We start from the raw sequence: 26,773 nt of genomic DNA on the forward strand, positions 1-26,773 counted from the left end.
CAACACCTAAAACATCCCAGTCTGTTCATCTACACAATGAGCAGAATATCCATTTTGAGACTGTTAGGAAGAGTGGAGATAAGGTCAGTATGAATATAGAAATAAGGTATAGATATCCTGCTTGAAACCTTCCAAATGCCTCTGTTTCACTTAGAAAAAATTCTAACCTTCTGTCCACGGCCTATAATGCTGGATGCACTCTGGCCCTGCCTGGCTCCTGAGTCTTGTCTCCCTGACTCTTCCCCTCTCACCATCCTCCAGGGAACAATCTCCTTCAGCTCTGCAGACGCTCCAAGCTTGTTCCCAGTCTGTTTTTGCACTTGCTTCTCCCTGCACCCAGCATCCTCTCACATGGCCCAGGCCTCCATGAGGCTGTCTCTGACCACGCAGTCCACAGGAGCACGCCCAGACACTCTCTCACCACTGCTTTTTACTTTCTGTCACTTGACACCAGCTGACATGATCTCATTCACTTACTGATGTGTGAGGGCAGGAAATGTGTCTGTCTCGCTTATCACCAACTCTCCAGCTCTTACTGCCTAGGACAGGGTGTGTACTGGAATATGTGATGGGGGAGTGAATGCATGCTAAGTCTAGATGATGCCCGGAGCGGGCTATAGACCCACTCATGTGAACTTCTGCTCACCCCCGCCCCGGAATCTTCCCAGGCCCAGATCTCCCCTTTCCCTGAGTGTTCCCACTCCCCAGCCAGCAGGCCATGTTTTAGGGCTGGACCCAGCACCATCTGGAATTGAAACTCCTGATTAGGCCTCCTCGCATGTGAAACTGGGCTGCAGCCTCACTCCCGGAGAGAGGGGCCCTCACTTTCTTTGGTGATACAAAGCTGCTCCTACCCAGGGAGAGCCTGATGGAGTTCAGTGTCCACTTATGGTCCAGTCGTGCCACCCTGGGTACTGGGGCCAGGCACTCTCCTCCTGGGTAAGCAGGAATCAGGCTGCGGTGGGGAGAGTGTTCTGTTACTCTTGAACATGTGCTTTGAGTGGAGCAGCATAAATAAAGAGACACAGCCAAGGGAAAGGTGTATATTTAAAATTCCTCCCCTTCATTTTCTTCTTCAAACGTATCAGTCCCCACTTCTTCATAATCCTTCTCCAGGGCAGCTAAGTCTTCCCTGGCCTCAGAAAATTCTCCTTCTTCCATTCCCTCTCCGACATACCAATGCACAAAGGCCCGCTTGGCGTACATGAGGTCAAACTTGTGGTCGAGGCGGGCCCAGGCCTCCGCAATGGCCGTGGTGTTGCTGAGCATGCAGACAGCCCGCTGCACCTTGGCCAGGTCTCCCCCGGGCACCACGGTCGGGGGCTGGTAGTTGATGCCCACCTGAGGGACAGAGAAAGAGGAGGAGCCACAGAAGAAGATCCAAGTCAGCCAGAGGATAACTCAGGATGGGGCATCTTGGTCACCTGGCATGGCCACAAGTCATGGGCGTGGGAGTGGGTCTGTGGGATGCAACAGGCGGGATGGGACTGGGGAAGCCAGCAGGTGGCGAGGGAGGAGCTGAAGAGAAAGTGAAAGCAGGCAGGGCAACAGAGCACAAACCCATCTCTACCAAAAAAGAAAAAATTAGCCAGGCACGGTGGCCACGCCTACTAGTCCTAGCTACTCAGGGAGGCTGAGGTGGGAGGAACACTTGAGCCCATGAGGTCAAGGCTGCAGTGGGTTACAGTGGTACCACTGCACTCCAGTAGCAGGGACAGAGCAAGACCCTGTCTCTCTTTTTTTTTTTTTTTTTGAGACAGAGTCTCGCCCTGTTGGCCAGGCTGGAGTGCAGTAGCCGGATCTCAGCTCACTGCAAGCTCCACCTCCCAGGTTCACTCCATTCTCCTGCCTCAGCCTCCTGAGTAGCTGGGACTACAGGCGCCCGCCACTTCGCCCGGCTAATTTTTTGTATTTTTAGTACAGATGGAGTTTCACCATGTTATCCAGGATGGTCTCGATCTCCTGACCTTGTGATCCACCCGTCTCGGCCTCCCAAAGTGCTGGGATTACAGGCATGAGCCACTGGGCCTGGCCAACCCTGTCTCTTAAAAAACAAACAAACAAACAAAAAGTAGGCGGGGAAGGGCTGGGCAATCAAAGGCTAGAGAAGGAGGACAGGGCTGGTATAGGGGGCTCAGCAAGTAGCCAATGAGAGTCACGAACGACATTAGGAGCAGGTGGGGAGGTGTCTGGTACATATGTATGTGTAAGAGGGAAATGCATTCTAGATTCGAAGCTATTCAAAAGTGTACTCTCTCCCAAGTGGTCATCTGAAGTTCCTCTTAGTTGTGTTGCAAGTAAATTTAAGGAAGTTTCCCTGCCAAGAGTGAAAACTGTTGGAAGAGGTCACAGGGATATTCCAGAGCAGTAAATAAAGAGAGCCAAAAGGCCCTGGACTGGTGTTGGTGTTAACCAGGCTCTATGTTTTTGGAAATTGGGACCTACTAGAAGAAAAGCAGGGACTCCAAGAAGGTTGTTGAAGGTCTTGCCAAGTTCTGGCAGCATAGCAGGTCTCCCAGGCTCAGCCCAGGCCCGTCTTATGGTGGTGCAGCTATCCTGGAAATCTCTCTTCTTCCCAACACATGTCCCAAACCAAAGCCAACCCCAGGAACCATGGGAAACTGGGACAAGTCTAACGTGGCAAACCATGACATTACTTATGGGGACTGAGAACCACAGTGATGTCCTTGGCCACCTCTCCCACTGGGACCACCACATTTTAATTGTTAGTCTCTTAAATCCATAGCTTTAAATGCACATCCTCCTGAGGGGCTGGGGTGCAGCAACATGGGTAGCCAGCCAGCCACTGCGCCCACAGCAGCCGTCATTCCTCTCAGGCACAGGTGGCATCTTGGAGAGGGGCAACGTGGGGAAGGGAAAGGCAATGAATATGAACTTGGCCACATCACATATGTTGCTAGATCTGAACTGACTGCCATAAACCTTGAGCCTGGGCCAGCTTGCCCTCCTCTAAGTGCTAACATCTCTTGACCTGAGTCAAGTGGGGACAAGCACTGTTGGAGAGAATGCAAGATGCAGTTTAGCAGCATTCACTCCAGGGAACGTACTTTTCTTAGCTTATGCTAATGCTACCATAATGATCCTTCAGGACATAACCCCAGAGCTTCTGCTTGAAGGAGAGAATGAGGGGGCATTTCCTTTTTGTTAATTTCCCCATCACCCGCCATGTCTCTCTCATTCATTCTCTTTTTTTCCCATTCATTCTCCTACTAGCTTGTTGTTTGTTTCCATTTGAAAAAGAAAAAAGAACTTCATGTTTTGGAAGACTAGGTTTGCCAGGATGATTAGAACTGCCACAAAAAACATAAGCATAGTGTTGAAGCAAAATTATATATGTAGCTAGGAGGAGAGCAGTGAAAAGGAATGCCACACTCTTCACTCAGCAGAACAGCCAGGTCAAAGCCTCAGACTCACACAGGGCAGCCATGAGGCCAGCATGCAGCTGGTGCCTCACACTTGTAACTCCTGCCAGAAAGAACTGAGGCATGCTCATCTCTTCACCTCCAGCAACAGAAACAAATCCCGACACATAATAGGTACCCGTAAAACCTCTGAATGATTGAAAGCATGACTAGGGGCCGGGCTTGGTGGCTCATGCCTGTAATCCCAGTGCTTTGGGAGGCCGAGGTGGGTGGATCACCTGAGGTCAGGAGTTTGAGACCAGCCTGGCCAACATGGTGAAACCTCATCTCTACTAAAAATACAAAAATTAGCCAGGCGTGGTGGTACACACCAGTAATCCCAGCTACTTGGGAGGCAAAGGCAGGAGAATCACTTGAACCCAGGAGGCGAAGGTTGTAGTGAACCGAGATCGCACCACTGCACTCCAGCCCAGGCAACAGAGCAAGACTCCATCTCAGGGGAAAAAAATTTAAAAAAAAATAAAATAAAAAGAGAAAGCGGCCGGGCGTGGTGGCTCAAGCCTGTAATCCCAGCACTTTGGGAGGCCGAGACGGGTGGATCACGAGGACAGGAGATCGAGACCATCCTGGCTAACACGGTGAAACCCCGTCTCTACTAAAAAAATACAAAAAACTAGCCGGGCGAGGTGGCGGGCGCCTGTAGTCCCAGCTACTCAGGAGGCTGAGGCAGGAGAATGGCGTGAATCCCGGGAGGCGGAGCTTGCAGTGAGTGGATATCGCGCCACTGCACTCCAGCACTCCAGCCTGGGTGACAGCGTGAGACTCCGTCTCAAAAAAAAAAAAAAAAGAGAGAAAGCACGACTAGAGGACACTAGTTAAAGGTAATGTGGTAGCTGTTATGATGGCAGAATCTGACAAAAGACCATGGGTGGAGTGGCTGAGCCGCTCACATGCAGAGCCAGGCTGCATGCCTGCCGGTCCAGCCCAGAGGGTTGACTCCTACCATCCGGCATTCCTAGTCCCGGGGCCCCAGGGCCTACCCTCGCTATTTCGTATCTCCCCACTGACTCTCTGAGCCTGGCATTTTCCAGACTGCGGGCACTTGGTCAACCACCAGTCACGCGGCTTGCTGGTTTTTGCTGATTCCTGGTTAATGGCAATGGAAAATAGCAATCATAGAATAACTATAAAAGCATCTTTTTACTCCAAATTGATTAAGATGTGCAGGATAGATATTTAAGTTTTCAAAATAAATTGGGAGAACACATCTTTTTGTGAGAGGGAGGCATCAATACTCCTCTGGCAACTGGAATAATTTGGTTAACTCTAAAATTAAAATGGCCACAAAATCATGCTGTACAAGGAAGCGTAAAATACCCATGAAAACTAACTTTAGGTTGGAGGCCGGGCGCGTTGGCTCACGCCTGTAATCCCAGCACTGTGGGAGGCTGAGATGGGTGGATCACAGGGTCAGGAGATCAAGACCATCCTGGCTAACACGGTGAAACCTCGTCTCTACTAAAAATACAAAAATTAGCCGGGCGCGGTGGCAGGCGCCTGTGGTCCCAGCTACTTGGGAGGCTGAGGCAGGAGAATGACGTGAACCTGGGAGGCAAAGCTTGCAATGAGCCGAGATAGTGCCACTGCACTCCAGCCTGGGTGACAGAGAGAAACTCCGTCTCACAAAAAAAAAAAAAAAAAAAAAAAAAGGCCAGGAGCGGAGGCTTATGCCTGTAATCCCAGCACTTTGGGAGGCCAAGGCAGGCAGATCACGAGGTCAGGAGGTGGAGACCATCCTGGCTAATACGGTGAAACCCCATCTCTACTAAAAATACAAAAAATTAGCCAGGCGTGGTGGCTGGCGCCTGTAGTCCCAGCTACTCAGGAGGCTGAGGCAGGAGAATGACGGAACCCAGGAGGCAGAGCTTGCAGTGAGCCGAGATCCCGCCACTGCACTCCAGCCCGGGTGACAGAGCAAAACTCACAAAAATAAAAATAAAAAATAAAAAATAAATAAAGGCCAGGAGCAGTGGCTCACGCCTGTAATCCCAGCACTTTGGGAGGCCGAGGCAGGTGGATCATGAGGTCAGGAGATCGAGACCATTCTGGCTAACACGGTGAAACCCTGTCTCTACTAAAAATACAAAAAATTAGCCGGGCATGGTGGTGGGCGCCCGTAGTCCCAGCTACTTGGGAGGCTGAGGCAGGAGAATGGCGTGAACCTGGGAGGCGGAGCTTGCAATGAGCCGAGACTGTGCCACTGCACTCCAGCCTGGGCGACAGAGTGAGACTCTGTCTCAAAAAAAAAAAAAAAAACAAAAAACTAACGTTAGGCAAATTGAACTAAATCATGAACACCAAAAGCATGGCACTTCAGGTCAGTAGATTCTGGCCAATACCAAATCATTACTTGTTGCTCAGTAAACAAAACCAAAGGTGATTAACCAATTAACCAATTTAAAATAGCACCAAACTTTTCTAAAATGGCCGAAACAGACAAAACTTTAACAGCATTTGTGTCTCAACCAAAGCTGAATTCCATTCATGTTACATTTGGTTGAAGTCCCCCTCCCCTTATCATCACATAAAGCCTGAAGCACCCATGGAATTGCGTATCTTTGGTAATCTCCCTCTGCTTCTCTGGTCCTCTCCCCTCTTCCTAAGTCATCAGCTCTCACCTTGAAGCCTGTGGGACACCAGTCTACAAACTGGATGGTCCTCTTGGTCTTGATGGCAGCAATAGCGACATTCACATCCTTGGGCACCACATCGCCCCGGTAGAGCATGCAGCAGGCCATGTACTTGCCATGTCTCGGGTCGCACTTCACCATCTGGCTGTTGGGCTCAAAGCAGGAGCTGGTGATCTCTGCCACAGAGAGCTGTTCGTGATAGGCTTTCTCGGCGGAGATGATGGGCGCGTAGGTGACCAGCGGGAAGTGGATGCGGGGATAGGGTACCAGGTTGGTCTGGAACTCAGTGAGGTCCACATTGAGGGCCCCGTCAAAGCGGAGAGAAGCAGTGATTGAGGACACAATCTGACTGATGAGGCGGTTGAGGTTGGTATAGGTAGGGCGCTCAATGTCAAGGTTCCTGCGGCAGATGTCATAGATGGCTTCGTTGTCCACCATGAAAGCACAGTCCGAATGTTCCAGAGTGGTGTGGGTGGTCAGGATGGAGTTGTAGGGCTCCACCACTGCAGTAGAGACCTGGGGGGCTGGGTAGATGGCAAACTCCAGCTTGGATTTCTTGCCATAATCCAGGGACAGGCGTTCCATCAGCAGAGAAGTGAAGCCAGAGCCAGTGCCTCCACCAAAACTGTGGAAAATCAGGAAGCCCTGCAGGCCAGAGCAAGCATCTGTCTGGGGAGAGCAGGACATGAGAAGAAATCATGAAGACAAGTTTCCGAGAACACCCCACAGTGAAAAAAGCCAGACCACCCACTCTGTCTGCCCCACCGCACTTCTCTACATTGTTTTGTGGATGAAATCAAAACAGCTATGAAGAAGTAAGGAAACAAAAGGAGTTGTATTGATCTTTGGAGGAGTGGCTAAAGTATGGGATGGGGCCAGGCACAGTGACTCAATGCCTATCATCCCAGCAATTTGGAAAGCTGAGGCAGGAGGATCCATTGAGGCCAGGAGTTCCCAACTAGCCCGGGCAACATAGTAAGTTCTCACATCTACAAAAAATTGTAAAAATGAACTGGGTGTGGTGGCGCACACCTGTAGTCCCAGTTACTTGGGATGCTGAGGTAGGGGGATCACTTGAGCCCAGGAGCTCACGGCTGCAGAAATCTATGATCACACCACTGCACTCTGGCCTGGATGACAGAGCAAGACTCTGTCTCTATTTTTGTTTTAATAGGATGGCAAGCTGCAGGGGCACATGCCTCTAGGTACATGAAGGTTTCAGCCCACTAGCTTGGTTGAACAGGGAATGAGAGTTTCAGAACCACAGTGGATGGTGACTTTGCCCTTTGGGGGCCCCAACTCCTTGCCCACTTTCCCTGCTCTTGTCATTTGATTTTGTGGGAACTGCTACCTACACACTTCAACCCAACCTTGGAAGGTGACTCAGGGCACCAATTTCAGAAAGGTACATGGAGCTGGAAAGCCTGAGTTCTAATATCTGCCATTTCTTGGTTGTAAGAACTTGAGCAAGTTACTGAACCTCTCCAAACTTCTGTTCCTTCTTTTTTTTTTTTTTTTTTGAGACAGTGTCTCGCTCTGTCGTCAGGCTGGAGTGCAGTGGTGCAATCTTGGTTCACTGCAACCTCCGCCTTCTGGGTTCAAGCAATTCTCCTGCCTCAGCCTCCTGAGCAGCTGGGACTACAGGCGCCTGCCACCATGCCCAGCTAATTTTTTGTATTTTTAGTAGAGATGGGGTTTCACCATGTTGGCCAGAATGGTCTCCATTTCTTGACCTCGTGATCCGCCCCCTTCACTCTTCCAAAGTGCTGGGATTACAGGCATGTGCCACTGTGCCCGGCCACTTCTCTTCCTTCTTAGTGAAAATGGAGACAATAGAAAATCCTCATAAGGTTATAGTGACAATTAAATGAAACAGCATAACATGCTGAGCAAGGACCTGATGCGTTGTAGGCACGGATGTCACCTCTTATCAGAGAATTCACAGAATCACAGGATTTTCCCACTGGGTGTGATTTGAACCACAGACAGCTTTGAGACCAATGACCCTGACAAGCCCTCCTCTCAACAGAAAAAGTGAACATATGCAAAAATTTGGCACCCTTAGCTCCCAGGTAAAGAACATGTGATCAGGTCCAAGCTTTTCCACTTACAGATTAGCCAATGGAAGCTTAAAGAAAGAAAGTGACACAACCTACAACTCAGAGCTTTACAGTCCAACCAACTGAGTTCAAACCCCAACTCTGCCACTTTCTAGCTGTGTGACCCAGGCTAAGATATTGAACCACCCCGGCCCTCACTTTCTTCATCTGTAAAGTACAGGAAGGAGACCTCCTAAGTATAATTTTTTTTTTTTTTTTTTTTTGAGACGGAGTCTCGCTCTGTCGCCCAGGCTGGAGTGCAGTGGCCGGATCTCAGCTCACTGCAAGCTCCGCCTCCTGGGTTTACGCCATTCTCCTCCCTCAGCCTCCGGAGTAGCTGGGACTACAGGCGCCCGCCACCTCGCCCGGCTAGTTTTTTGTATTTTTTAAGTAGAGACGGGGTTTCACCGTGTTAGCCAGGATGGTCTCGATCTCCTGACCTCGTGATCTGCCCGTCTCGGCCTCCCAAAGTGCTGGGATTACAGGCTTGAGCCACCGCGCCCGGCCCTAAGTATAATTATTAAGGATTAAATGAAGGAATGTACTTGACATTTGTAATGGCATTTGTAAGTGCCCAAATGGATCAGCAATCTCTTCCTCTCCTCTTCCAAGTTAAATGCTTTGTTAACCTGTGTTTCCAACCAGCAGAGACCTCATCCTGCCTTACACCCGGAACCTTCCCCAGATACTACCAGAGAGTATCAATGAGTAGGGCCTCAGCCTGGAACACAGTCTATGATGCCAACACAGAGGAAGGGGCATCATCCCTTTGCGTGCTTCTTACAGAATTTAAGCAGAAATTCCCAAACCTTAGGAGCTCCATCGTATAGCCGGGGGTCACATGCCTCTCCCCAGCCTGATCAAAGAGGCATGGGGCCAATCGTGTCCACTCCAGCCTGGCCCACCCATCCCCTGCCCTCCTAACTCTTACCAGCTTCCGTATGCGGTCCAGCACCAGGTCAATGCTCTCTTTGCCCACCGTGTAGTGGCCCCGGGCATAATTGTTGGCTGCATCCTCCTTTCCTGTGATGAGCTGCTCTGGATGGAAGAGCTGGCGGTAGGTTCCTGCCCGAACCTCATCTTCCAAGAGAGGAAGACCGTTAGGTCCTACTGCCCAGGGGAGAAGCCTCCCTCCCTATCACACTACCACAGGACCCCCTTCCAGTCTCCCCTACCTATACAACTCCACGGAGGTTTTAAGCCAGACCACCTCATAATGAATCCACAAAAGGCTAAGAGAATTCCCGGGGAGCTCAGGGACTAACAGAGCCAAGGCCTGTGGCTCATGTGGGTGGTGAGAAGCAGGCTGCCCTGCTGGCTGGAACCCTAAAAAGCCTGAGCTTTACAAAGCTCATCCAACACCACCGGCGCAGTGGCTCACGCCTGCAATCCTAACACTTTGGGAGGCCAAGGCGGGTGGATTGCCTGAGCTTAGGAGTTCAAGGCCAGCTGGGCAAGATGGTGAAACCCCATCTCTACTAAAATACAAAAAATTAACCGGCTATTGCGGCGTGTGCCTGTAGTTCCAGCTACTCGGGAGGCTGAGGCAGGAGAATCGCTTGAACCTGGGAGGCAGAGGCTGAGGTGATCCGAGATCTTGCACTGCACTCCAGCCTGGGCAACAAGACAGAGCAAGACTCCATCTCCAAAAAAAAAAACCCACAACGACAAAACTTGGGCCGGCCGGGCGCCATGGCTCTCGCCTGTAATCCCAGCATTTTGAGAGGCCAAAGGGGGCAGATCACAAGGTCAGGAGATCAAGAACATCTTGGCTAACATGGTGAAACCCCATCTCTACTAAAAATACAAAAAATTAGCCGGGCGTGGTGGCGGGCACCTGTAGTCCCAGCTACTCGGGAGGCTGAGGCAGGAGAATGGCGTGAACCTGGGAGGCGGAGCTTGCAGTGATCCGAGATCATGCCACTGCACTCCAGCCTGGGCGATAGAGCAAGACTCCATCTCAAAAAAAAAAAAAACAAACAAACCAAAATACCAAAAAACAAAAACCAAAGCGCATCAAACCCCAATGCCAGCTGCCTCTCCTCCCTTCCACCTTGACCCTCAAGGTTTCCCTTTCGTTTTTCCTTTCATGCTGCAAGGTGTACCAACAGTTTAACTTAAGTCCATTTGCATTAACATGTTCTAGGGACATGGAGAAAGATTCAGGATGATCTGCCCAGAACCTAGACCCTCCCAAGAGTTGTCCCACCCCTCAACTCCACCTCGTGGTGGCAATAATACATGCCAGGCATTACACATATTTTAGAATAATGTGAAGCAAAGCTATGTTCCAGGTCCTAGAGGAGCAAGAGCCCTAGAGAGGTCTTTAAGGGGTCTCTGCTCATTTCCAAGTGTCCACACAAGCAGATCAAGACACATCAGGCCCCAACTATGTTGCCTCTTCTCTTTGGGGTTCCTCTACTGCGTGCAGAAAAGTCATCTGTGCAGTGGCCTGGGAGGTAACCTGCACTTTGTGCATTGGTGCAGACCATCCAGGGGGTGGAGCATCTGCCCTCTGTTGCCCCTAGACATTGGTGTTCAGGCACTATAGTTCACGCCCAGTCCTCTTTGGGAAACTGTCCATGTCTTGCTTGATGAGCGAGGCTTGAAGCTGGGGAAATCCTGATGTTCAACTGAGAGTTGACCCAGGGGTCAGAAACGGGGGAAGTGGCACTACTGGGGGATAGTGTGGGAGGGGGAGATCTGCCCAGACACGAGGCAGAATTCCTCTATGTTTCCTAAACCTGAAGGAACCTCATTCCAGAACTCTAGCAGCCCCTGGCTGTGAAGGAATGTGCTTGCCGTGATAGGCCCCTTTGTGTGTAAGATGCTCTGAAGTTGTACCCACCCCTGAGGGCAGACTCAGAAACCTATACTTAGGGAAACTGGTCACTTGGGGGTGTCTTATAATTCCTACAATTATTTGGGTTTTCTTATCCTTAGTATTTAGTAGCGATGTGACCGTTTTGGCATGGTGCCGCAGGTCTCAGGGGTTTGAGTGGGAGGCATTTTGTTCGGCATAGAGTCTTGATCACTGTTATGAGATTCTCCGAGACTGTGGGGACCCCAAGGAACTGACAGATGTCACGTGGGGTGGGAGGCTCCGGTTGCACCATCCCCACCTTCCAGCTAGAGATGCTCCTTCCTTAGCTACTGTGGGCCAATGCCTCTGTGGTTTCACGATGTTCTCTGTGGAGAGGATCTCCGCCCCCACTCACCTACTACGGTAGGCTCCAGATCTATCATGACGGCCCGGGGCACGTGCTTCCCATTGCCAGTCTCGCTGAAAAAGGTGGTGAAGGAGTCATCATCATTGATCTTGCTGGCTTGAGCATCAAAAGTGCCATCTGCCTGGATGCCATGCTCCAGGCAGAAGAGCTCCCAGCAGGCATTGCCAATCTGAACTCCTGCTTGGCCCACGTGGACTGATATGCATTCCCGCTGTGGGGAGAGGGAAGCATCGAGGTCAGAGAGTCCAGGCCCCCAGCATGCCTTTGCCCTACACCCCCATAACATTCACCTTGCAGGCCAGCCAGGCCCCAGCCCCACATTGCCAGCTGGCGTTGAGGCTGCAGGTGCCCCAGCTCTATAGCAGCTGGACCAGGACTTAGATCCAAAGAAGACACAGCTGTTTTGTGCTTTGCTCTAAAGGTTGCCTCCCAGGGTTAACCTTTTACACCAGGAAAGAAAAAAAGAGGGTGGTTGCAAAGATGAAGCAAGGGGCTAATTCCAAACCACAAGACTCCTGCACTGGTGAAGAAGGCCCAAGGAAGAACTGGCGATCACGGCAGAAACTCTCCTTCAACCTACTCCCATGCAAGGCAGCATTCACAGGCACTCCTGACCCTGACTTTCTGAGCATTGCGCACACATGCGCACACACACGCACACACACAGTCTCAGGGTATCACAGAGCGAATGAGCACTCATGAAAGGAACATGCTTTGGAAGTATATGCCATGGCTGTCAGTAGTATCATGGTTACCAGTGTAGACATAAAGGATTATTTGTTATCCCAAGAGAGGATTGGGAGGGTATAAATTAGGCCCCTCCTGCATGCCAAACAATTGGAAAATCTTTGTGGCCCCATAGCCTGCCCCTTACCTATGCCAGGCCAAGTGTCAAGTAAAGCTGACCCTGGAGTGTCCTTAGCTCTGCCTTGCTCTGATGTGAAGCCACAATTGCCTGATTGGTATTCGTACTAACAGCTTAAGATGGTGAGTGCGCTGACGGGAATGTAAATTGGTTCAGCCACCGTGGAAAACAGTTTGGAGATTTCTCAAGGAACTTAGAACTACCATTTCACTCAGCAATCCTGTTACTGGGTATACATCCAAAAGAAAATCGTCCTACCAAAAAGACACGTGCACTCACACGTTCATCACAGCACTCTTCACAACAGCAAAGACACAGAACCAACCAGGTGCCCAGCAACGGTGGGCTGGATACAGAAAATGTGGTACATATACACCATGGAATACTATGCAGCCCCCAAAAAAGAATGAAATCATCTCCTTTGCAGCAACATGGATGCAGCTGGAGGTTATGATCCTATGCAAATTAATGCAGGAATAGAAAAACAAATACCACATGTTCTTATAAGTGGGAGCTAAACATGGGGTACTCATGGACAGAAAAACGGCAACAGTAGACATTGGGGACTACTAGACCGGGGAGGGAAGGAGGGAGCAAGGATTGGAAAACTAACTATTGGGTACTATTCTCACTACCTGGATGATGGGATTAACTGTACCCCAAACCTTGGCATCACGATATATACCAATGTAACAAATCTGCACATGTACTCTCTGAATCTAAAATAAAAGTGGAAATTATTAAAGAAAAACGGGGGTGGGGAGAGTGTGTGTGTGTGCATGCATGCACGCATAGGGATGACAGACTCATCGTCCCACCCACACCTTGCCCTGGGGAAGCAGTGGCCCACACAAGGTGGCACTGTGCCTGGGGCAGCTGCCTGAGCCCAACAGGAAGCATGTGCCAGGTCTATGGGTTTCTATTTTTATCTATGACCTGCCCTGGCATTTTCCAGCTCCAGGTAACCCAAGCCAGGGGCAGAGCCTCCAGAGGGCACAGCTGAGCACAGAAGCCAGTAGAGTCCACGTCAAAGTGTGGGGCTCCTGGGGACGTGGAAGAATTTCTGGGCATGGAGAGCAGGGCAGCTGCCTTGAGTAGCATCTTGAGGGGTCAGAGTGTCAGGACCATTGCCCCCTAGTTCAATTTTACAACGGTGCCCCCACCCTAATCCTGTCTCTGCGCTGGAGCTGAGCGACACCTGGTCCTTGCCTTGAGGGAGGATGAGCACGGGGATGAGCACGGGGCAGCCGGACACGGGGGGAAGTCCGACGGTAGACACAACCCGCTGGACCTCCATAAGCCTGGTGGCTAGGGAAAGGCTTTACCCACAGAGCTGCCCACACCCCAGGTTCACATCTGGCCTTCTCAGTTTACTTTCTGTGCTACATGGCCTGGGCTGAGTTACTGAACCTCTCCTCATCTGAAAAGTATAAGTTAGCCAGAGTTGTCGATGCTGTCTTGCCATTATCATTTTCATTACGGTACTACCTGGTAGCATTTTTCTCCACCGGGAAGCAGCACACATAGAAAGAGCTCTCAGGTCCCTGCTCCTCTCTCCTTTATTGTGGGGTCTATTCTCTGCCTCCATCTGAGGGTTCAATTCAGGCCTAAGGAAAGCAGTGTCTGCATCCAGAAGCCACCAACAACCAGCGAGTTATCTACCTGGACCACGGCGTCACATTCAGCACGTGGCTGTGGCTTCCCAGGGAGGTGTGGAAGCTGAGGGGACACTGGAGAGGCCCGAGGGGGGCCTGGTCCTATATATTATCCTTCTAAGTGACAGTATCCTCTGTGGTCCTAACCCTCAGCATTCTAGGTCTGTCGCCCCCTCACCACCACCACATCCCGACCACCCTCTAGTCCTGCCTACGGTGCTGCCCGGCCCCCAGCCTGCTCTCACTTCTGAAACATTCTGGGGCTTTCCAGGGAGGATGCAGGGATATTTTAGGAAAATCAAAGATCATGGGAGGAAGAGTCAAGGATCTGGGGAACTGAAAACCACTAGCATGACAACAACATTTTTAGCCTCTTTTAACGCCCTCTTTAATCTCACACTAATACATATGCCAGTCTTTACAAAATGTCTGTCTCTTTCTCTCTCCCCTGCCCCCGTCATGCACACACACACGTAGACACACACACCTTAGAAAGAGCTATTTTCCCTATTGAACTCGCTCATAAGAATAATAGGAGGCATAAAATAGACTCAGAAATGACTGACAGATTCATAGGTGCTGCCAAAAGCGAAAAGCAGCTACAGCAATCAAGAGAGAAGGAAGGTCCCTGCTAACAGGAACCAGGCTCCTTGGAGAGAGGGGACGTGTCCAGGTCCGGGGTGGGGAGTGTGCTAGATGAGCCTGGAATGTTGCATAGCGCCTGGAGGCACGGAGGCTAACCCAGGCGCTGCCAGAGCACCTGAAGAGGCTCCTGTTGCCTGAGACAGACAACCTGAGCCTCACAAGGAGTGATGGCAGCATTTGAGTGAAGCAGGATGCACAGATGAAAATCTGCAAGTCCTCAAAGAAAACCCCCAGAGAAAAACCCATTTGTCCCTATCCAGACAGCCCCATTAGTTAGGGAAGGCTCTTTTTCTTTTCTTTTTCTTTTTTTTTCCTTTGGAGATGGAGTCTCGCTCTGTCGCCCAGGCTGGAGTGCAGTGATGCAATCTTGGCTCACTGCAAGCTCCCACTACCGGTTCATACCATTCTCCTGCCTCAGCCTCCCGAGTAGCTGGGACTACAGGCACCCGCCACCACGCCCGGCTAATTTTTTGTATTTTTAGTAGAGATGAGGTTTCACTGTGTTAGCCAGGATAGAGAAGGCTCTTTTTCTTTTTCTTTTTTTTTTTTTTTTTTTTTTTGAGATGGAGTCTGGCTCTGTCGCCCAGGCTGGAGTACAGTGGCGCGATCTCGGCTCACTGCAAGCTCCGCCCCCCGGGTTCACGCCATTCTCCTGTCTCAGCCTCCCGAGTAGCTGGGACTACAGGCGCCCACCACTTCTCCCGGGTAGTTTTTCATATTTTTTAGTAGAGACGGGGTTTCACCGTGTTAGCCAGGATGGTTTCGATCTCCTGACCTCGTGATCCTCCCGTCTCGGCCTCCCAAAGTGCTGGGATTACAGGCTTGAGCCACCGCGCCCGGCGGAGAAGGCTTTTTTCCTTTAATCGAAGAATGTCTGCTAGGCAATGTGGACCGAATAATAGATTATGCAATATTGCCCTATTCCATCTTCTAATTATGTGATTGATTTGGACAAGAATGCCAACATCATTAGGTGAAAGACTGACAGGAACTGAATCTTTGCCTAGAGCCAAAGAATCACCGTTACAGTCACAAGGGGGAAAGTAAGTCCCAGGGTCTCCAGCCTAACACTGCGATCAACCTCAGCATCGCTCATCGTGGGCCACCCCGACATTGAGGACCTCCTGATGGGACTCAGTGTGACACGCACTACCTGTGAGGACTTCTCAAAAACACTCAGCCTTCATCACTGAGCCTGGTAGATTCACCTTCCACTTCACAGGCAACACAGGGATCAGAGGGTTAAGTTCAGTGACATCAGAGAAAACAAAATCAATCCAGAAGGTGGAACGTCCTACAGGGCAGCTGGTCCAGGCTTTTTTTTTTTTTTTTTTTTTGAGTCGGAGTCTTGCTCTGTCGCCCAGGCTGGAGTGCAGTGGCATGATCTTGGCTCATTGCAAGCTCCGCCTGCCAGGTTCATGGCATTCTCCTGCCTCAGCCTCCCAAGTAGCTGGGACTACAGGCACCTGCCACCATGCCCAGCTAATTTTTTGTATTTTTAGTAGAGACGGGGTTTCACCATGTTAGCCAGGATGGTCTCGATCCCCTGACCTCGTGATCTGCCCGCCTCGGCCTCCCAGAGTGCTGGGATTACAGGCGTGAGCCACCGTGCCCAGCCCAGCCTTTTCAACTCATGAGAAATGAAGAGCTGGGAGGGGAGGGGCTGTTCCGTATCAAAGGAACTAAAGCACCACCACACGCGTCATGGAGACTCTGACTGAATTCTCGTTTGAACAAATCAAAATATTTGGTGGACAAATAAATTGATTTGCTTTGTTCAGCATATTCATACAATTGTGGTTAAGTATGAAAACATCCTTATTGTTTAGAGTTGCATCCGAAGCATTTAGGGGTAAAATGTGCTGATGTCTGTACTTTAAAATCCTTCCCAAACACAGCAGATAACAGATGGAAAAATCATTCTTCTTAAATCCAGATAATAGGTATATGGGTGGCACATTACTCTACTTTTCTCAAAGTTTGAAATTTTTCATAGTAAAAAGCAAAACTCATCATAACAAAGGAGACAGAGAAAAAATAGGAGCAGGGACTGCCCTCTCCAGAACCCCCTTACCCTGGGTCATTGCACGTGGTCACTTACTCAAATAATATTGACTACGTGCCTACTGTGTCAAGGCTTTGAAGTTCCAGGAAGAAATCACAAGTGAAATTCAAAGTTGCATGAGGCTTCATGGCACCGTGAGGTCCATGCCCAGCCCCAGCACTCTGCAGGCCTCTTGCACCTGCTCCTAGCAGGGACGAGGAGCAGCCCACAGCTCCTGCATCGAGCTCCCAGCTCAGGCACTGAGCTCGACTCCTGCAGCCATGCTGTCTCATCATCCTACCCAGCCTTTGGCCTGGAAGTTCCACAGAGCGGACCCAGTGCTGATGCCCGTGGGAGGCATCCTCACATCCAAGAAAGGGCATCCATCTATCATAACCAGGGATGTTGTATCGGATCTGAACATTTAGGGTACCAGAGCTGGGCCAGCCTCATGGACCACCTAATATGATTCCCTCTCCATTATTTTACAGACGAAACAATTGAGCTCAGAGAGGAAAGGGGACAAATTCAACATGTCACAGCTCTGCAGCAGCAAAAGAGCCCAGATCAGAATGCAGGGTTTCTGACCCGGGCCTGACTTCTTTCCTTGAGATCACACAGCCTCCTGCCTCACTTGCAGCTCTGAACTCCCAGGGCCCTGAGGTGTGCCCACATCTACGTCAATGCAAGACCAAGTTCGGATAGCAGAACTCCAAACAGGAAATGTCTCTCATGCAGAGCGAAATGGAGAATGGCTCATGGGGCGGCCTCTTTGAAAATGGGTCATCCTTGTCTGACAGAACCAGGCGTCTGCTTCTCGGTGTCCGTGTGTGCAGCTGGGGTTGGGGGCAAGGGGCAAGCTGACCCAGCAGAGGATATTTAAGTCATGCGCTCGCTCCAAACTCATATTTCAGATTCCCCTGTCTAGCCAATCAGAGCACATGCCTGTCACTCACACTGCTTCTCTCTCAGTTCTATTTTCAGTCTGGGCTTGTAGAGCTCAGACAAGATCTGTCCTCCTTGGGCCCTGTGAGGGGAGGAGGTCCCCTGTTTGCTGCAGAAGCCTCTCCCACCCAGCTTCTTCTAGGGGGTGAAGAGCAGGGAGGTGGAGAGACTAAGGAGGTCCCTTCCTCATGAAAAGCATGGCACTTCTCACACAGACCTCATGCTGGAAGAGCAACAAAAGGCAGCTACTCATTTCTACAGCAAATCTTTTTGTGTGGTTGCATTTGAGACAGCATTGTGAGGTACTGGGCTCCCAATCATCCTTCAGGTCTCCAGTTCAATGTCACTTCCTAAGGGAAGTCTGCAAAACCCCAAGACAGCATAGGGCCCTGTCATGTGCTCCCCCATCCCCTTCATTCCTATCATTGTAATCATCACACTGTATTATAGCTGCCTGTTCATTTTCCCACCTTTCTAGTAGAGAACGTAAGCTGCGTGAGGGCAAGGAATCTTTCACTCGTGGACTCCCCAGTACCGAGTCCAGTGCTTGAATGTAGCAGGTGCCCAGTTAACACAGGGAGGACTGGAATGAAAACATTCCCTGAGGGGCTGCAGTCCATGCAACAAGGACAGTGGCCAGTGCCTAAGAAGCATACGGGTCAAGTGCGGAGGGAGTTCCAAGGAGAAGGAGACATCTTCTAGCTTGGTTTCCTAAAGCAGAAATATTCACAGGGACCCTGAAGAAGGCAGACAACCAAGATGATCTGGGACGGTCCAGGTGGATGCAGAAGCAGTGTGAGCAAGAGGCAGGAAAATGCAGGGTGGTTCCCGCACACTGCCCAGTCTGTCCGGAGCGCAGGCTGAGGAAGGGCAGGGCCAGTGAGACATCTGGGCCACCTGTGACCACTCCGCCTGGGGAACCACTGCCCGGTAAGCCAAGGCCCCTCGCTGGGAAGCATGCGCCCAGTGCCTATGTTTTGCAGAGCATCAATAAAAGAAATTCTAGAAATTTGCAGCCCGTTTATAATTTTGCTGCAAGAAGCCCTTTTTTACATCAATCTTCTATTCTATTTTAATAATAGTCATTTCCTTTTGCTTTGTTCTCAGAGGACTAAGATAAGCTAATCACCATCCTTGGCAGAGGGAGACTTTGAAGCCTTAAAAAGGCTGTCTTGTGATACTATTTCCAAGTATCACAAGACAGTAAAAGTGGCATATCATCTGGGAGAGGGCCGACCTAGGCCACAGTGTGTGCCCTGTGAAAGCCGGGGACCGCCCCCACTCCCTGACCACCTGTGCTCTCATGCCCCAGTTGCTCTCAGGAAGCACGTGATTACACCAAATTATCTCTACTTGTCAGGCTGGGAAAATAGATCACATATATTTTAGGACCTAGGTCAGGGATGGCAAGTGAAAAACCGGCCCACAGTGTCACAGAGGGGTAATTAAAGTAAGGACAGATGTGGCCCCTGAAGGGCTGCTGAATTCTCTCTGCTCAGAACTCTTCCATCATAGAGCATAATTGAAATCACTCATATCAAAGAATAGATAGCAAGCCAGACACAGCAAATACAGAGTCGGCCTAAATTCACTTTAGTGAGTGAAGGTGGCTCGCGAGAGGGGCTCAGATGATAGACACTGCAGTTGGGGCAGCAACAGGGCTCATAGGAGGTCAGCTCTGGCCATGAGGCCATCTGCTAAGGAGACTCCCAGCATAAGAGGCTGGAGGATGTCAAAGGCCCTTGGGCTCTGGCTGGCACTGGGGCAGATGCAGGAGACACTTAGGAGTTTGAATCCGAAGCACACAGTGCCTGCTCCATCTCCTGCTCTCTTCTGCAGCTTATTATCTGAGAGAACTCCTAACAGGAAGACACTGCAGGGGAAATGCCAACCACAAAGGCCACAGATAGTGCTGTCCGTCCCTTGTGGCCCAAGGGAAAAGGAGCATTTGGTCTGCTTCCTCCCCCGGAGAGTGCCACATCCTCCCGCCCACCCCCATCATCACCGGCCCTGTATCCACCAGCTATTTCCCCCTTCAAAATTATTTTTAACTTTTAATCTCCCTTTGAAGGTCACTCAGGAGCCTCATCAGAAAGCACTCAACAATAGCATTAACCCCCACCCCAAGCTCTGCATGGGCCTGGCCCGAGGTTGGGGGCTCCCACTGGACTTACCAACCCAGCAGCTCTGCCCCAGCCGCTGCCCCGTGAGCCAAGGCCCCTCACTCGGAGGCACGCGCCCAGTGCCTCTGGGGAAACCTGCCCTTCGTGATGGGAGGGGAGGAGGAGGCAGCCATGACCTGCAGCGCCTGGGAGCCCACACCGTGCTCTGAGGTCAGAATACACCTATCAACTCCACAGAGCTCAGCCATGCCTGCCTACATGGGGTGATGGGCAGAAGGATGTCCATTTGGCCCCCAGAACCCTCTAACTGCTCCTTCGTGCTCCCAAGTTCTAAAGGAATGCACTTAAGGAAGCCGTGTTGCAGATGTTCCCACCTCTCTATAAACCACAGAAACTTTGTGCCCTGGTATCATTGGCATGCGCTTGGCTTAGGGCACCTGGCCAGGATTCTCCTACCGCTTCCCAAAAAAGGTGTCATAGTCTGAGTTCCCAGAGAGGTGCGTGCTAGAAGGACACTGGGAGCGGATGGGAATGGTCTGCTGTGGGAGTAGCCTGCTGGTCCTAGCATGGGCCGGTGGCTCAAGACAGAGGCTCTGGTGCCCAGCGGATGTAAACTGCAGCCCCTACTCAGCTTCTTACCAGCTGTGTAACTTTAGGCTCCAGGACAGAAATGCTAAAGGGTATTCGTGGTACCATGTAGTGGGTAGCTGGTGAGAAGGGGTTGGGGGGAAGTTCACAGAGGAAAAATGCTCATCTGCCTAGTAGCTAGAGAAATGCATTTAAAAATATACATAAGGATTAGTTACACTTTTCTTACTCAGAACCTACAGAAATGCCAAATCCAATTCTCCTTAACACCAAGGTCACCTCCCCCAAACCGCCTCCAGGGAGGGAAGTGGAGGGGACAGGACAGCAGCTTGAAACTTAATCCTTGGATTAATAAAGTCATTTTTGTAAGGGTGGGATTCTAGGGGTCTGGGTTTATAGATGTGTCATTTTAGCCTTTTACAAATGAGCCAAATGATAATTTAAAAGTTTCTGTGAGTATAAAATGTTCAACAAAAAATATTTGCCATCAAGACACTGCAACGCACACAAGTTAAATGTTCTAGATAGAACCTGCTATACAAAATCGAGTGTTTCAAAATAAATGCAAGGTATTCCCATTTCAAAATATTTAACCTTAGGTTTTCTAAACACCTAAATTCTTAAGCACATTCAAAATAAGGTTTTGCTGTTTGAATTGTTGATTTACCAGGCATTGTCAGAAACTCGTCTGTGGATCACACATTGAAGCTTGTGCACAGGGCTGGGTTAAGATCCTCCATGCTCCTGTAAACATCCTCTGGGCTCCACTATGTACCACAGTGGCATTCAGATCCAAATTAAAGCATTCAAGGGAAGCACTTGGAAAATCCTAAAGCACTAGCTACCTGCTAGATATTATAAATATTAAATATCAGTTCTAAAGTATGCAGCCTAGCATTTGCTTCAAAATTACGGAGGGAGGGAAAAAATGAAGTGAGACAGGTCAGAAGTTGGTAATTACTGAAGTTAAATGATGTGTATAATGGCTCATTATACCATTTGCTTTCCGTTTGCATATGTTTGAAATTCCCTACCATAAAAAGTTTAAAAATAATAAAATTCATGTGGAGCCTTGGAAATGTGAATTATAACCCTCTTCATTTTGCAGGTAAAACAAAGCCATCCAGAGAGGTTAAGTGACTTTCTTGAAGTCACACAGTTAGCTGCAGAGCCAAGAGTCAAAATTCTGAACTCGCAGCTCTGGGCCCCTTCTGTGGCCCCATACCAGGGGCTTCAGGCAGAAGTAGTTTCCTGTGGCCACCCTCCCTAATATTCCCAAATTCTTTCAGCTCCCAGGAGTGTCGGGGAGCCGGCGAGGAGGAGGGAGGGTGCTGACGAAACTGAAGCTGGAAGAGTAGAGCTCCGGGGAGCCAGGAGGCCCTGGGCGCTGTCCAAACGTAACAGGGCGGGGCGGAGGGGGTTCTCGCCTGCATTCTGGGTCACTGACACCTGGAGCAAGCCTGCCCAGGGAACCTGACCTTGGCCATGACATAGGCTTATTCTGCCCTCCCTCTGCCCCCAACCTTTCCAGCCCATCTCCCTACTGCTGAAAGATCAGGGGTCCAGGAGGGATTCCTGGGATTCCGGGCTTTGGGAAAGTGGATTGGGGGCAAATGTTAGCCACCAGGGGCACTGGGGGCGGCGAGGGAGACCCTAGAGAGAGGAACTGCGTGTTTGGAGCCGCCCCTCGGTAAGATCCGCGTCTGCAAATGGAGAAGGGGCGGGGGCAGGGAAGGCAGCAGCCGCGAGCCCCCTAAGCCAGGGTAGGAAACAGGTCCAAGGTCCTCTGGCCTTTGGAAGCAGAGACTTCTGAGTCCCAGAGTCCTTCGACTCTCACCGCTGGAAAGACCCGGGAGCTGAGTGCGCCCGGAGGACCTCGCCGCGCTGGGGCTGTGCGTGCAGCAAACCCAAGCCGCTGGCGAGGGGGTGCAAGAACGACCTCCACGCGTGGGGGGATCGCGGCGCCCTAAGTCCCCTGTCACATTCCAGGCCCTGTCAATTAGGCTGGTTTTGGAGACGTGACTGCATCTGGTCCCACAACCGCCCCGGCCCAGACCACCCATCCAGAATCCCCGGACTCGCCCTTCTCTGCACTCTGTCCACAGGCTGCCCACCCGGGGACCCCAGAATCTCGCCTGCTTCACCGTCGGGTTCCCCAGGGTCTCCCTCCACCTCGTCTGCGCGCAAAGCTCGCATTAGGTCCCTTCAAGGAACAACCGACCCCTGGTCTCTTTTTCCCCCGTAGGATAAAGGGCACCAGGTGTTCCCGCCCAAGGATGCGGACTCCTCGACCCTGAACTCCCACCCCCAGAAGGCCTTGAGCTCTGCAGCTCCAGGTGGACGGGTCCGTGCAGCTCCAGGTGGACCGGTCCGTGCAGCTCCAGATGGACGGGTCCGTGCACCTCCCCGCAGACGCGGCCCTCAGTCCTGCGCCTGCCGCGCGCCCGCAGCCCTCCCTGCCCCGGGAAGCCTCACCATCGCTGCCGCTGTCCTCGTCCGCGCACCTCCCAGCTGGGCCTGCCCGCCCCGACTGCTCCAGATACGGCCGCCTCCGCCGTTGTGACACACTGGGAGGGGGGGACGCCGGGGACAGGCGCGCCGGGCCCGCAGCTGCCCCCCGGCATCACAGTGCCGGGGAGGGGCGGGCAGGTCACAAAGGCCCCTCCCCGCCCACCCGCGGCTCAAATCTCCGGGTCCTCGGTCCCGCCTCCGCAGCCGGGGGCGCTCGCAGCGGGGACTGCGCCCGCGGGGGAGGCTGCCCTATTACCAAAGCGCACGTGTCCACGTTCCAACACAGCCGGCGAGAGCAGCCTTCGTGACCCCAGCTGCTGGAGAAGGAAATGTAAAATGCAGCCAGGCGAATCGCGCGAGTCACCCCAAACTTCCGTTCTCCTACGACCCGCTGGAAAGGCTCCTGACTGGGGTGTAGCTGACCGGAGCGGGCTGCAGCGGCCGCGGGTGCCCAGGTGCTGTCTCAGCCGGGCGCCCTAGGGCCGTGCGTGCTTGGCAAACTGCAGGGCCTCTGCTCCCAAAGCCTGTGCCTCCTGCCGCCAAGGCCCGCCTGGCTGGTGGAGACGGAAATGAGATGGCATACACAGAGCTCCCGGTACAGGCAGGTGCTCAAGACTGTTCCTGTTTTTACCGTCTCTCGGGGTACCTCCCACCCCCACCGGGATTTTCAAATATCCCCCCTTAATCCCTTCCTACCTTTAAGCCCCAAACGTGCCCAAGTCACATATATGTACTCCAGAACTCATACCAGGATTCCCCTGCCTCTGCCCAGTAGGAAGACCCGCCACAGATGCTGATGTTGATTGCCCTCTGCTTGGGAAGGGGTGGGCACTTGGTAAGAGCCCCTCTTCACACTTTAGATATTGGCCACTTTGTCACCCTGCCCATCTCCCCTCACTTCCCCCCAGGTGGGCGATGGGCGGGATGGTCTTTGTTCCTTGTTCTTTCCCTCCAGTGGTCAGTTCCATTCATGTTGAAAGGTGTACCCCAGCCTCTCTCTTCCACTTTCCTCAGACAACTGACCACCAAGCACCAAGGCGCCGCAGGCAAATTCATAGGTTTTCCTTAAGACAATACCACTTTAGCCAGACGTGGTAACTCCCCAAGTTTCCAAGCACAGTTAGAGATCTTTCTGCTCTTCCACTCCTAAGACATGCCTGTTTGTGGCCAATAGAGAATGGGAGCAGATTTCTCCTTATGTATGCAGCAATCTGTTCTGTTCTATTGGCCACTATTCATAAAGGATAGTACCTGTGTCTTAATCATCTTTGCATTTGAGAGAGTACCAAACGCATTGATTTACCTACTGATACAAATGGTACTTAGTAAAGCATGCATTGAATTTTTGTCTATCTTATAATGTGAGATCCTGACAATTAAGACTCAGGATTAAGCTAATTGTGCCAAGCACGTGATAAATGCTCAATAAAGGATTTCGGTTATTATTATAACTCTATATGTATTTATCTTCCAAACTCTCCCATAGCATATTCTATTACTTCTTCCATAGTATTTCATTCTTTTTTTTATTATTATTATTATTATGGACAGAGTCTCACTCTGTTGCCCAGGCTGGAGTGCAGTGGCCCGATCTCCGCTCACTGCAACCTCCCCCTCCCAGGTTCATGCCATTCTCCTGCCTCAGCCTCCTGAGTACCTGGGACTATAGGCGCCGGCCACCAAGCCCGACTAATTTTTTGTGTTTTTAGTAGAGATGGGGTTTCACCGTGTTACCCAGGATGGTGTCGATCTCCTGACCTTGTGATACCCCCGTCTCGGCCTCCCAAAGTGCTGGGATTACAGGCATGAGCCACCGTGCCTGGCCCCATAGTATTTATCACTTTCTAATTTGGATTACAGGGGTGTGTGTGTGTGTGTGTGTGTGTGTGTGTGTCTAAACACTACAAAGTAGCAGCACCTTACAGGAAGGGGTGTGGTTTTTACCTTACAGGAATGGGTGTGGTTTTCATCTTAGTGCCCTCCCACCAAAATTAGCGAGCTGAGTGCGTCAGGCGAGCTCTATAAACACAGCTGGATAAATTCACTTTTTGAGTTCTCTTTGTGAACCACCACATAAATCATGAATGGGTTCTTAAGGTGCTGGGATAAAGATGATGATGGTGACGATGATGATACTAGTAATGACGGTGGCCCTGAATTGCCTTTCATTATGACAGGGCTCTTGAACACCTCATCTTTCCCCTTTATGAAAATTTGGGCTGGAGGGAGCCATGACTACACCATAAATGCTAAATATAGCATCTGTGGGTTCCAGGGAGATAAAAAAGGTTGGCTGTTACGGACTGAACTGTGTTCCCCCAAAATTAATGTATTAAAGCCTAATCCCCAATGTGACTATAGTCAGAGATAGGGCCTGTAAGGGGGTGATTATGATTAAATGGGGTCCTAAGGATATGACACTAATCCAGAAAGACTGGTGTTGAAGAGACATGAGGAGGGTGCAGACATGGAGAAAAGGCCACGTGAGGACACAGCAAGAAGGCAGCCATCTGCACCTCAAGGAGAGAGGCATCAGGAGAAACCAACTGTGCCAACATCTTGACATTGGACTTCCAGCCTCCAGAATTGTGAGAAAATTAATTTCTGCTGTTTAAGCCACCCAGTCTGTGGTATTTGGTGATGACAGCCGTAAGCAGACTAAGACAGTGGTCTTGGAGTCTTTAGAGAAAATACAATTGGCTGGGCGCAGTGGCTCACACCTATAATCCCAACACTTTGGGAGGCCGAGGCGGGCGGATCACCTGAGGTTGGGAGTTCGAGACCAGCCTGACTAACATGGTGAAACCCCATCTCGACTAAAAATACAAAATTAGCCTGGCATAGTGGTGCATACCTGTAATCCCAGCTACCTGAGAGGCTGAGGCAGGAGAATCGCTTGAACCCAGGAGGTGGAGGTTGCAGTGAGCCAAGATAGCACCATTGCACTCCAGCCTGGACAAGAGTGAAACTGTCTCAAAAAAAATCTGCTTCTTTTTGGTTTTTGCTCTTTCTTAAAATTATTTGATTTGTGGCATCCTGGATCCCCCATCCCACCCTGCTCTATGCTTTCCTCCCTGGGTAGAAGTTTGGAAAGGGGAAAGGACATGTTTTTAAGTCCCTGTGATGTTTAATTTTATGCGTCAACTTGACTCGGCCACAAAGTACCCAACATTCATTGGTCGAACATTATTCTGGGTGTGTTTGTGAGGGTGTTTCTGGGAGATAAACATATGAATCAGCAGACTATGAAAAGCAGATGGCCCTCCTTAACGTGGAGGGGCCTTAGCCAACCAACTGAAGAACAAAATAGAACAAAGAGGCTGAGAAACTGGGAACTTCTGCCTGCCTGACTGTTGAGCTAGGACATTGGTCTTCTTCCCTTGCACTAGAACTTTCACCAGCAGCTCTCCTGGTTCTCAGGCCTTGACTCAGACTGAAACCTCGTCTTCAGCTCTCCTAGGTCTCAGGCTTCAGACAGACTGGAACCACACCACCAGCTCTCCTGGGTCTCAGGCTTCAGACAGACTGGAACCACACCATCAGCTCTCCTGGGTCTCAGGCTTCAGACAGACTGGAACCATATCTTCAGCTCTCCTGGGTCTCAGGCTTCAGACAGACTGGAACCACACCACCAGCTCTCCTGGGTCTCAGGCTTCAGACAGACTGGAACCACACCACCAGCTCTCCTGGGTCTCAGGCTTCAGACAGACTGGAACCGCATCTTCAGCTCTCCTGGGTCTCAGGCTTCAGACAGACTGGAACCACACCACCAGCTCTCGTGGGTCTCAGGCTTCAGACTCAGTCTGGAACCACGTCTTCAGCTCTCCTGGGTCTCAGGCTTCAGACAGACTGGAACCACACCACCAGCTCTCGTGGGTCTCAGGCTTCAGACAGACTGGAACCACACCATCAGCTCTCCTGGGTCTCCAGCATGCTCACCACAGGTCCTGGGTTTCCCAGCCCCTATAATTGCATGGGCCAATTCCCTATAACTC

The 26,773-nt window shown here is 51.0% G+C and overlaps 1 protein-coding gene and 1 long non-coding RNA gene across 4 annotated transcripts; one reads left to right on the forward strand and one right to left on the reverse strand.

Annotated features, from left to right (window-relative positions):
- Positions 1 to 1,029: 1,029 nt before the first annotated feature.
- On the reverse strand, positions 1,030 to 23,306 carry TUBA8 (tubulin alpha 8). 3 transcript variants are annotated; one of them, XM_033232993.1, is made up of 5 exons: positions 22,743 to 23,306; positions 11,391 to 11,613; positions 9,104 to 9,252; positions 6,062 to 6,742; positions 1,030 to 1,341 (listed from the first exon to the last, which is right to left on the reverse strand). In XM_033232993.1, the coding sequence occupies exons 1-5, from the start codon at positions 22,743 to 22,745 to the stop codon at positions 1,048 to 1,050; spliced, it is 1,350 nt and encodes a 449-aa protein (XP_033088884.1). In that variant the 5' UTR covers positions 22,746 to 23,306; the 3' UTR covers positions 1,030 to 1,047. The 3 variants fall into 3 exon arrangements, with proteins under 3 accessions (XP_033088884.1, XP_033088885.1, XP_033088886.1); XM_033232994.1 differs by having other exon boundaries at positions 23,035 to 23,155; XM_033232995.1 differs by lacking the exon at positions 11,391 to 11,613 and having other exon boundaries at positions 22,743 to 22,865.
- LOC117096063 lies at positions 21,842 to 22,739 on the forward strand. Its single transcript, XR_004442331.1, has 3 exons — positions 21,842 to 21,957; positions 22,513 to 22,603; positions 22,652 to 22,739. It is a non-coding gene; the product is annotated as an uncharacterized LOC117096063 (long non-coding RNA).
- Positions 23,307 to 26,773: the final 3,467 nt, after the last annotated feature.

Source organism: Trachypithecus francoisi, unplaced genomic scaffold, assembly GCF_009764315.1.
Source record: "Trachypithecus francoisi isolate TF-2019V2 unplaced genomic scaffold, Tfra_2.0 Lachesis_group14, whole genome shotgun sequence".
NCBI lineage: Eukaryota > Metazoa > Chordata > Mammalia > Primates > Cercopithecidae > Trachypithecus > Trachypithecus francoisi.

What these genes read in the sequence shown, in the direction of transcription:
- TUBA8 (XM_033232993.1), bottom strand. An exon ending in TCTGGAGCCTACCGTAGTAG is followed by an intron (nt 9,253 to 11,390) that starts GTGAGTGGGGGC and finishes CTCTCTTGGAAG; the next exon opens with ATGAGGTTCGGGCAGGAACC. An exon ending in TGGACCGCATACGGAAGCTG is followed by an intron (nt 6,743 to 9,103) that starts GTAAGAGTTAGG and finishes TGCTCTCCCCAG; the next exon opens with ACAGATGCTTGCTCTGGCCT.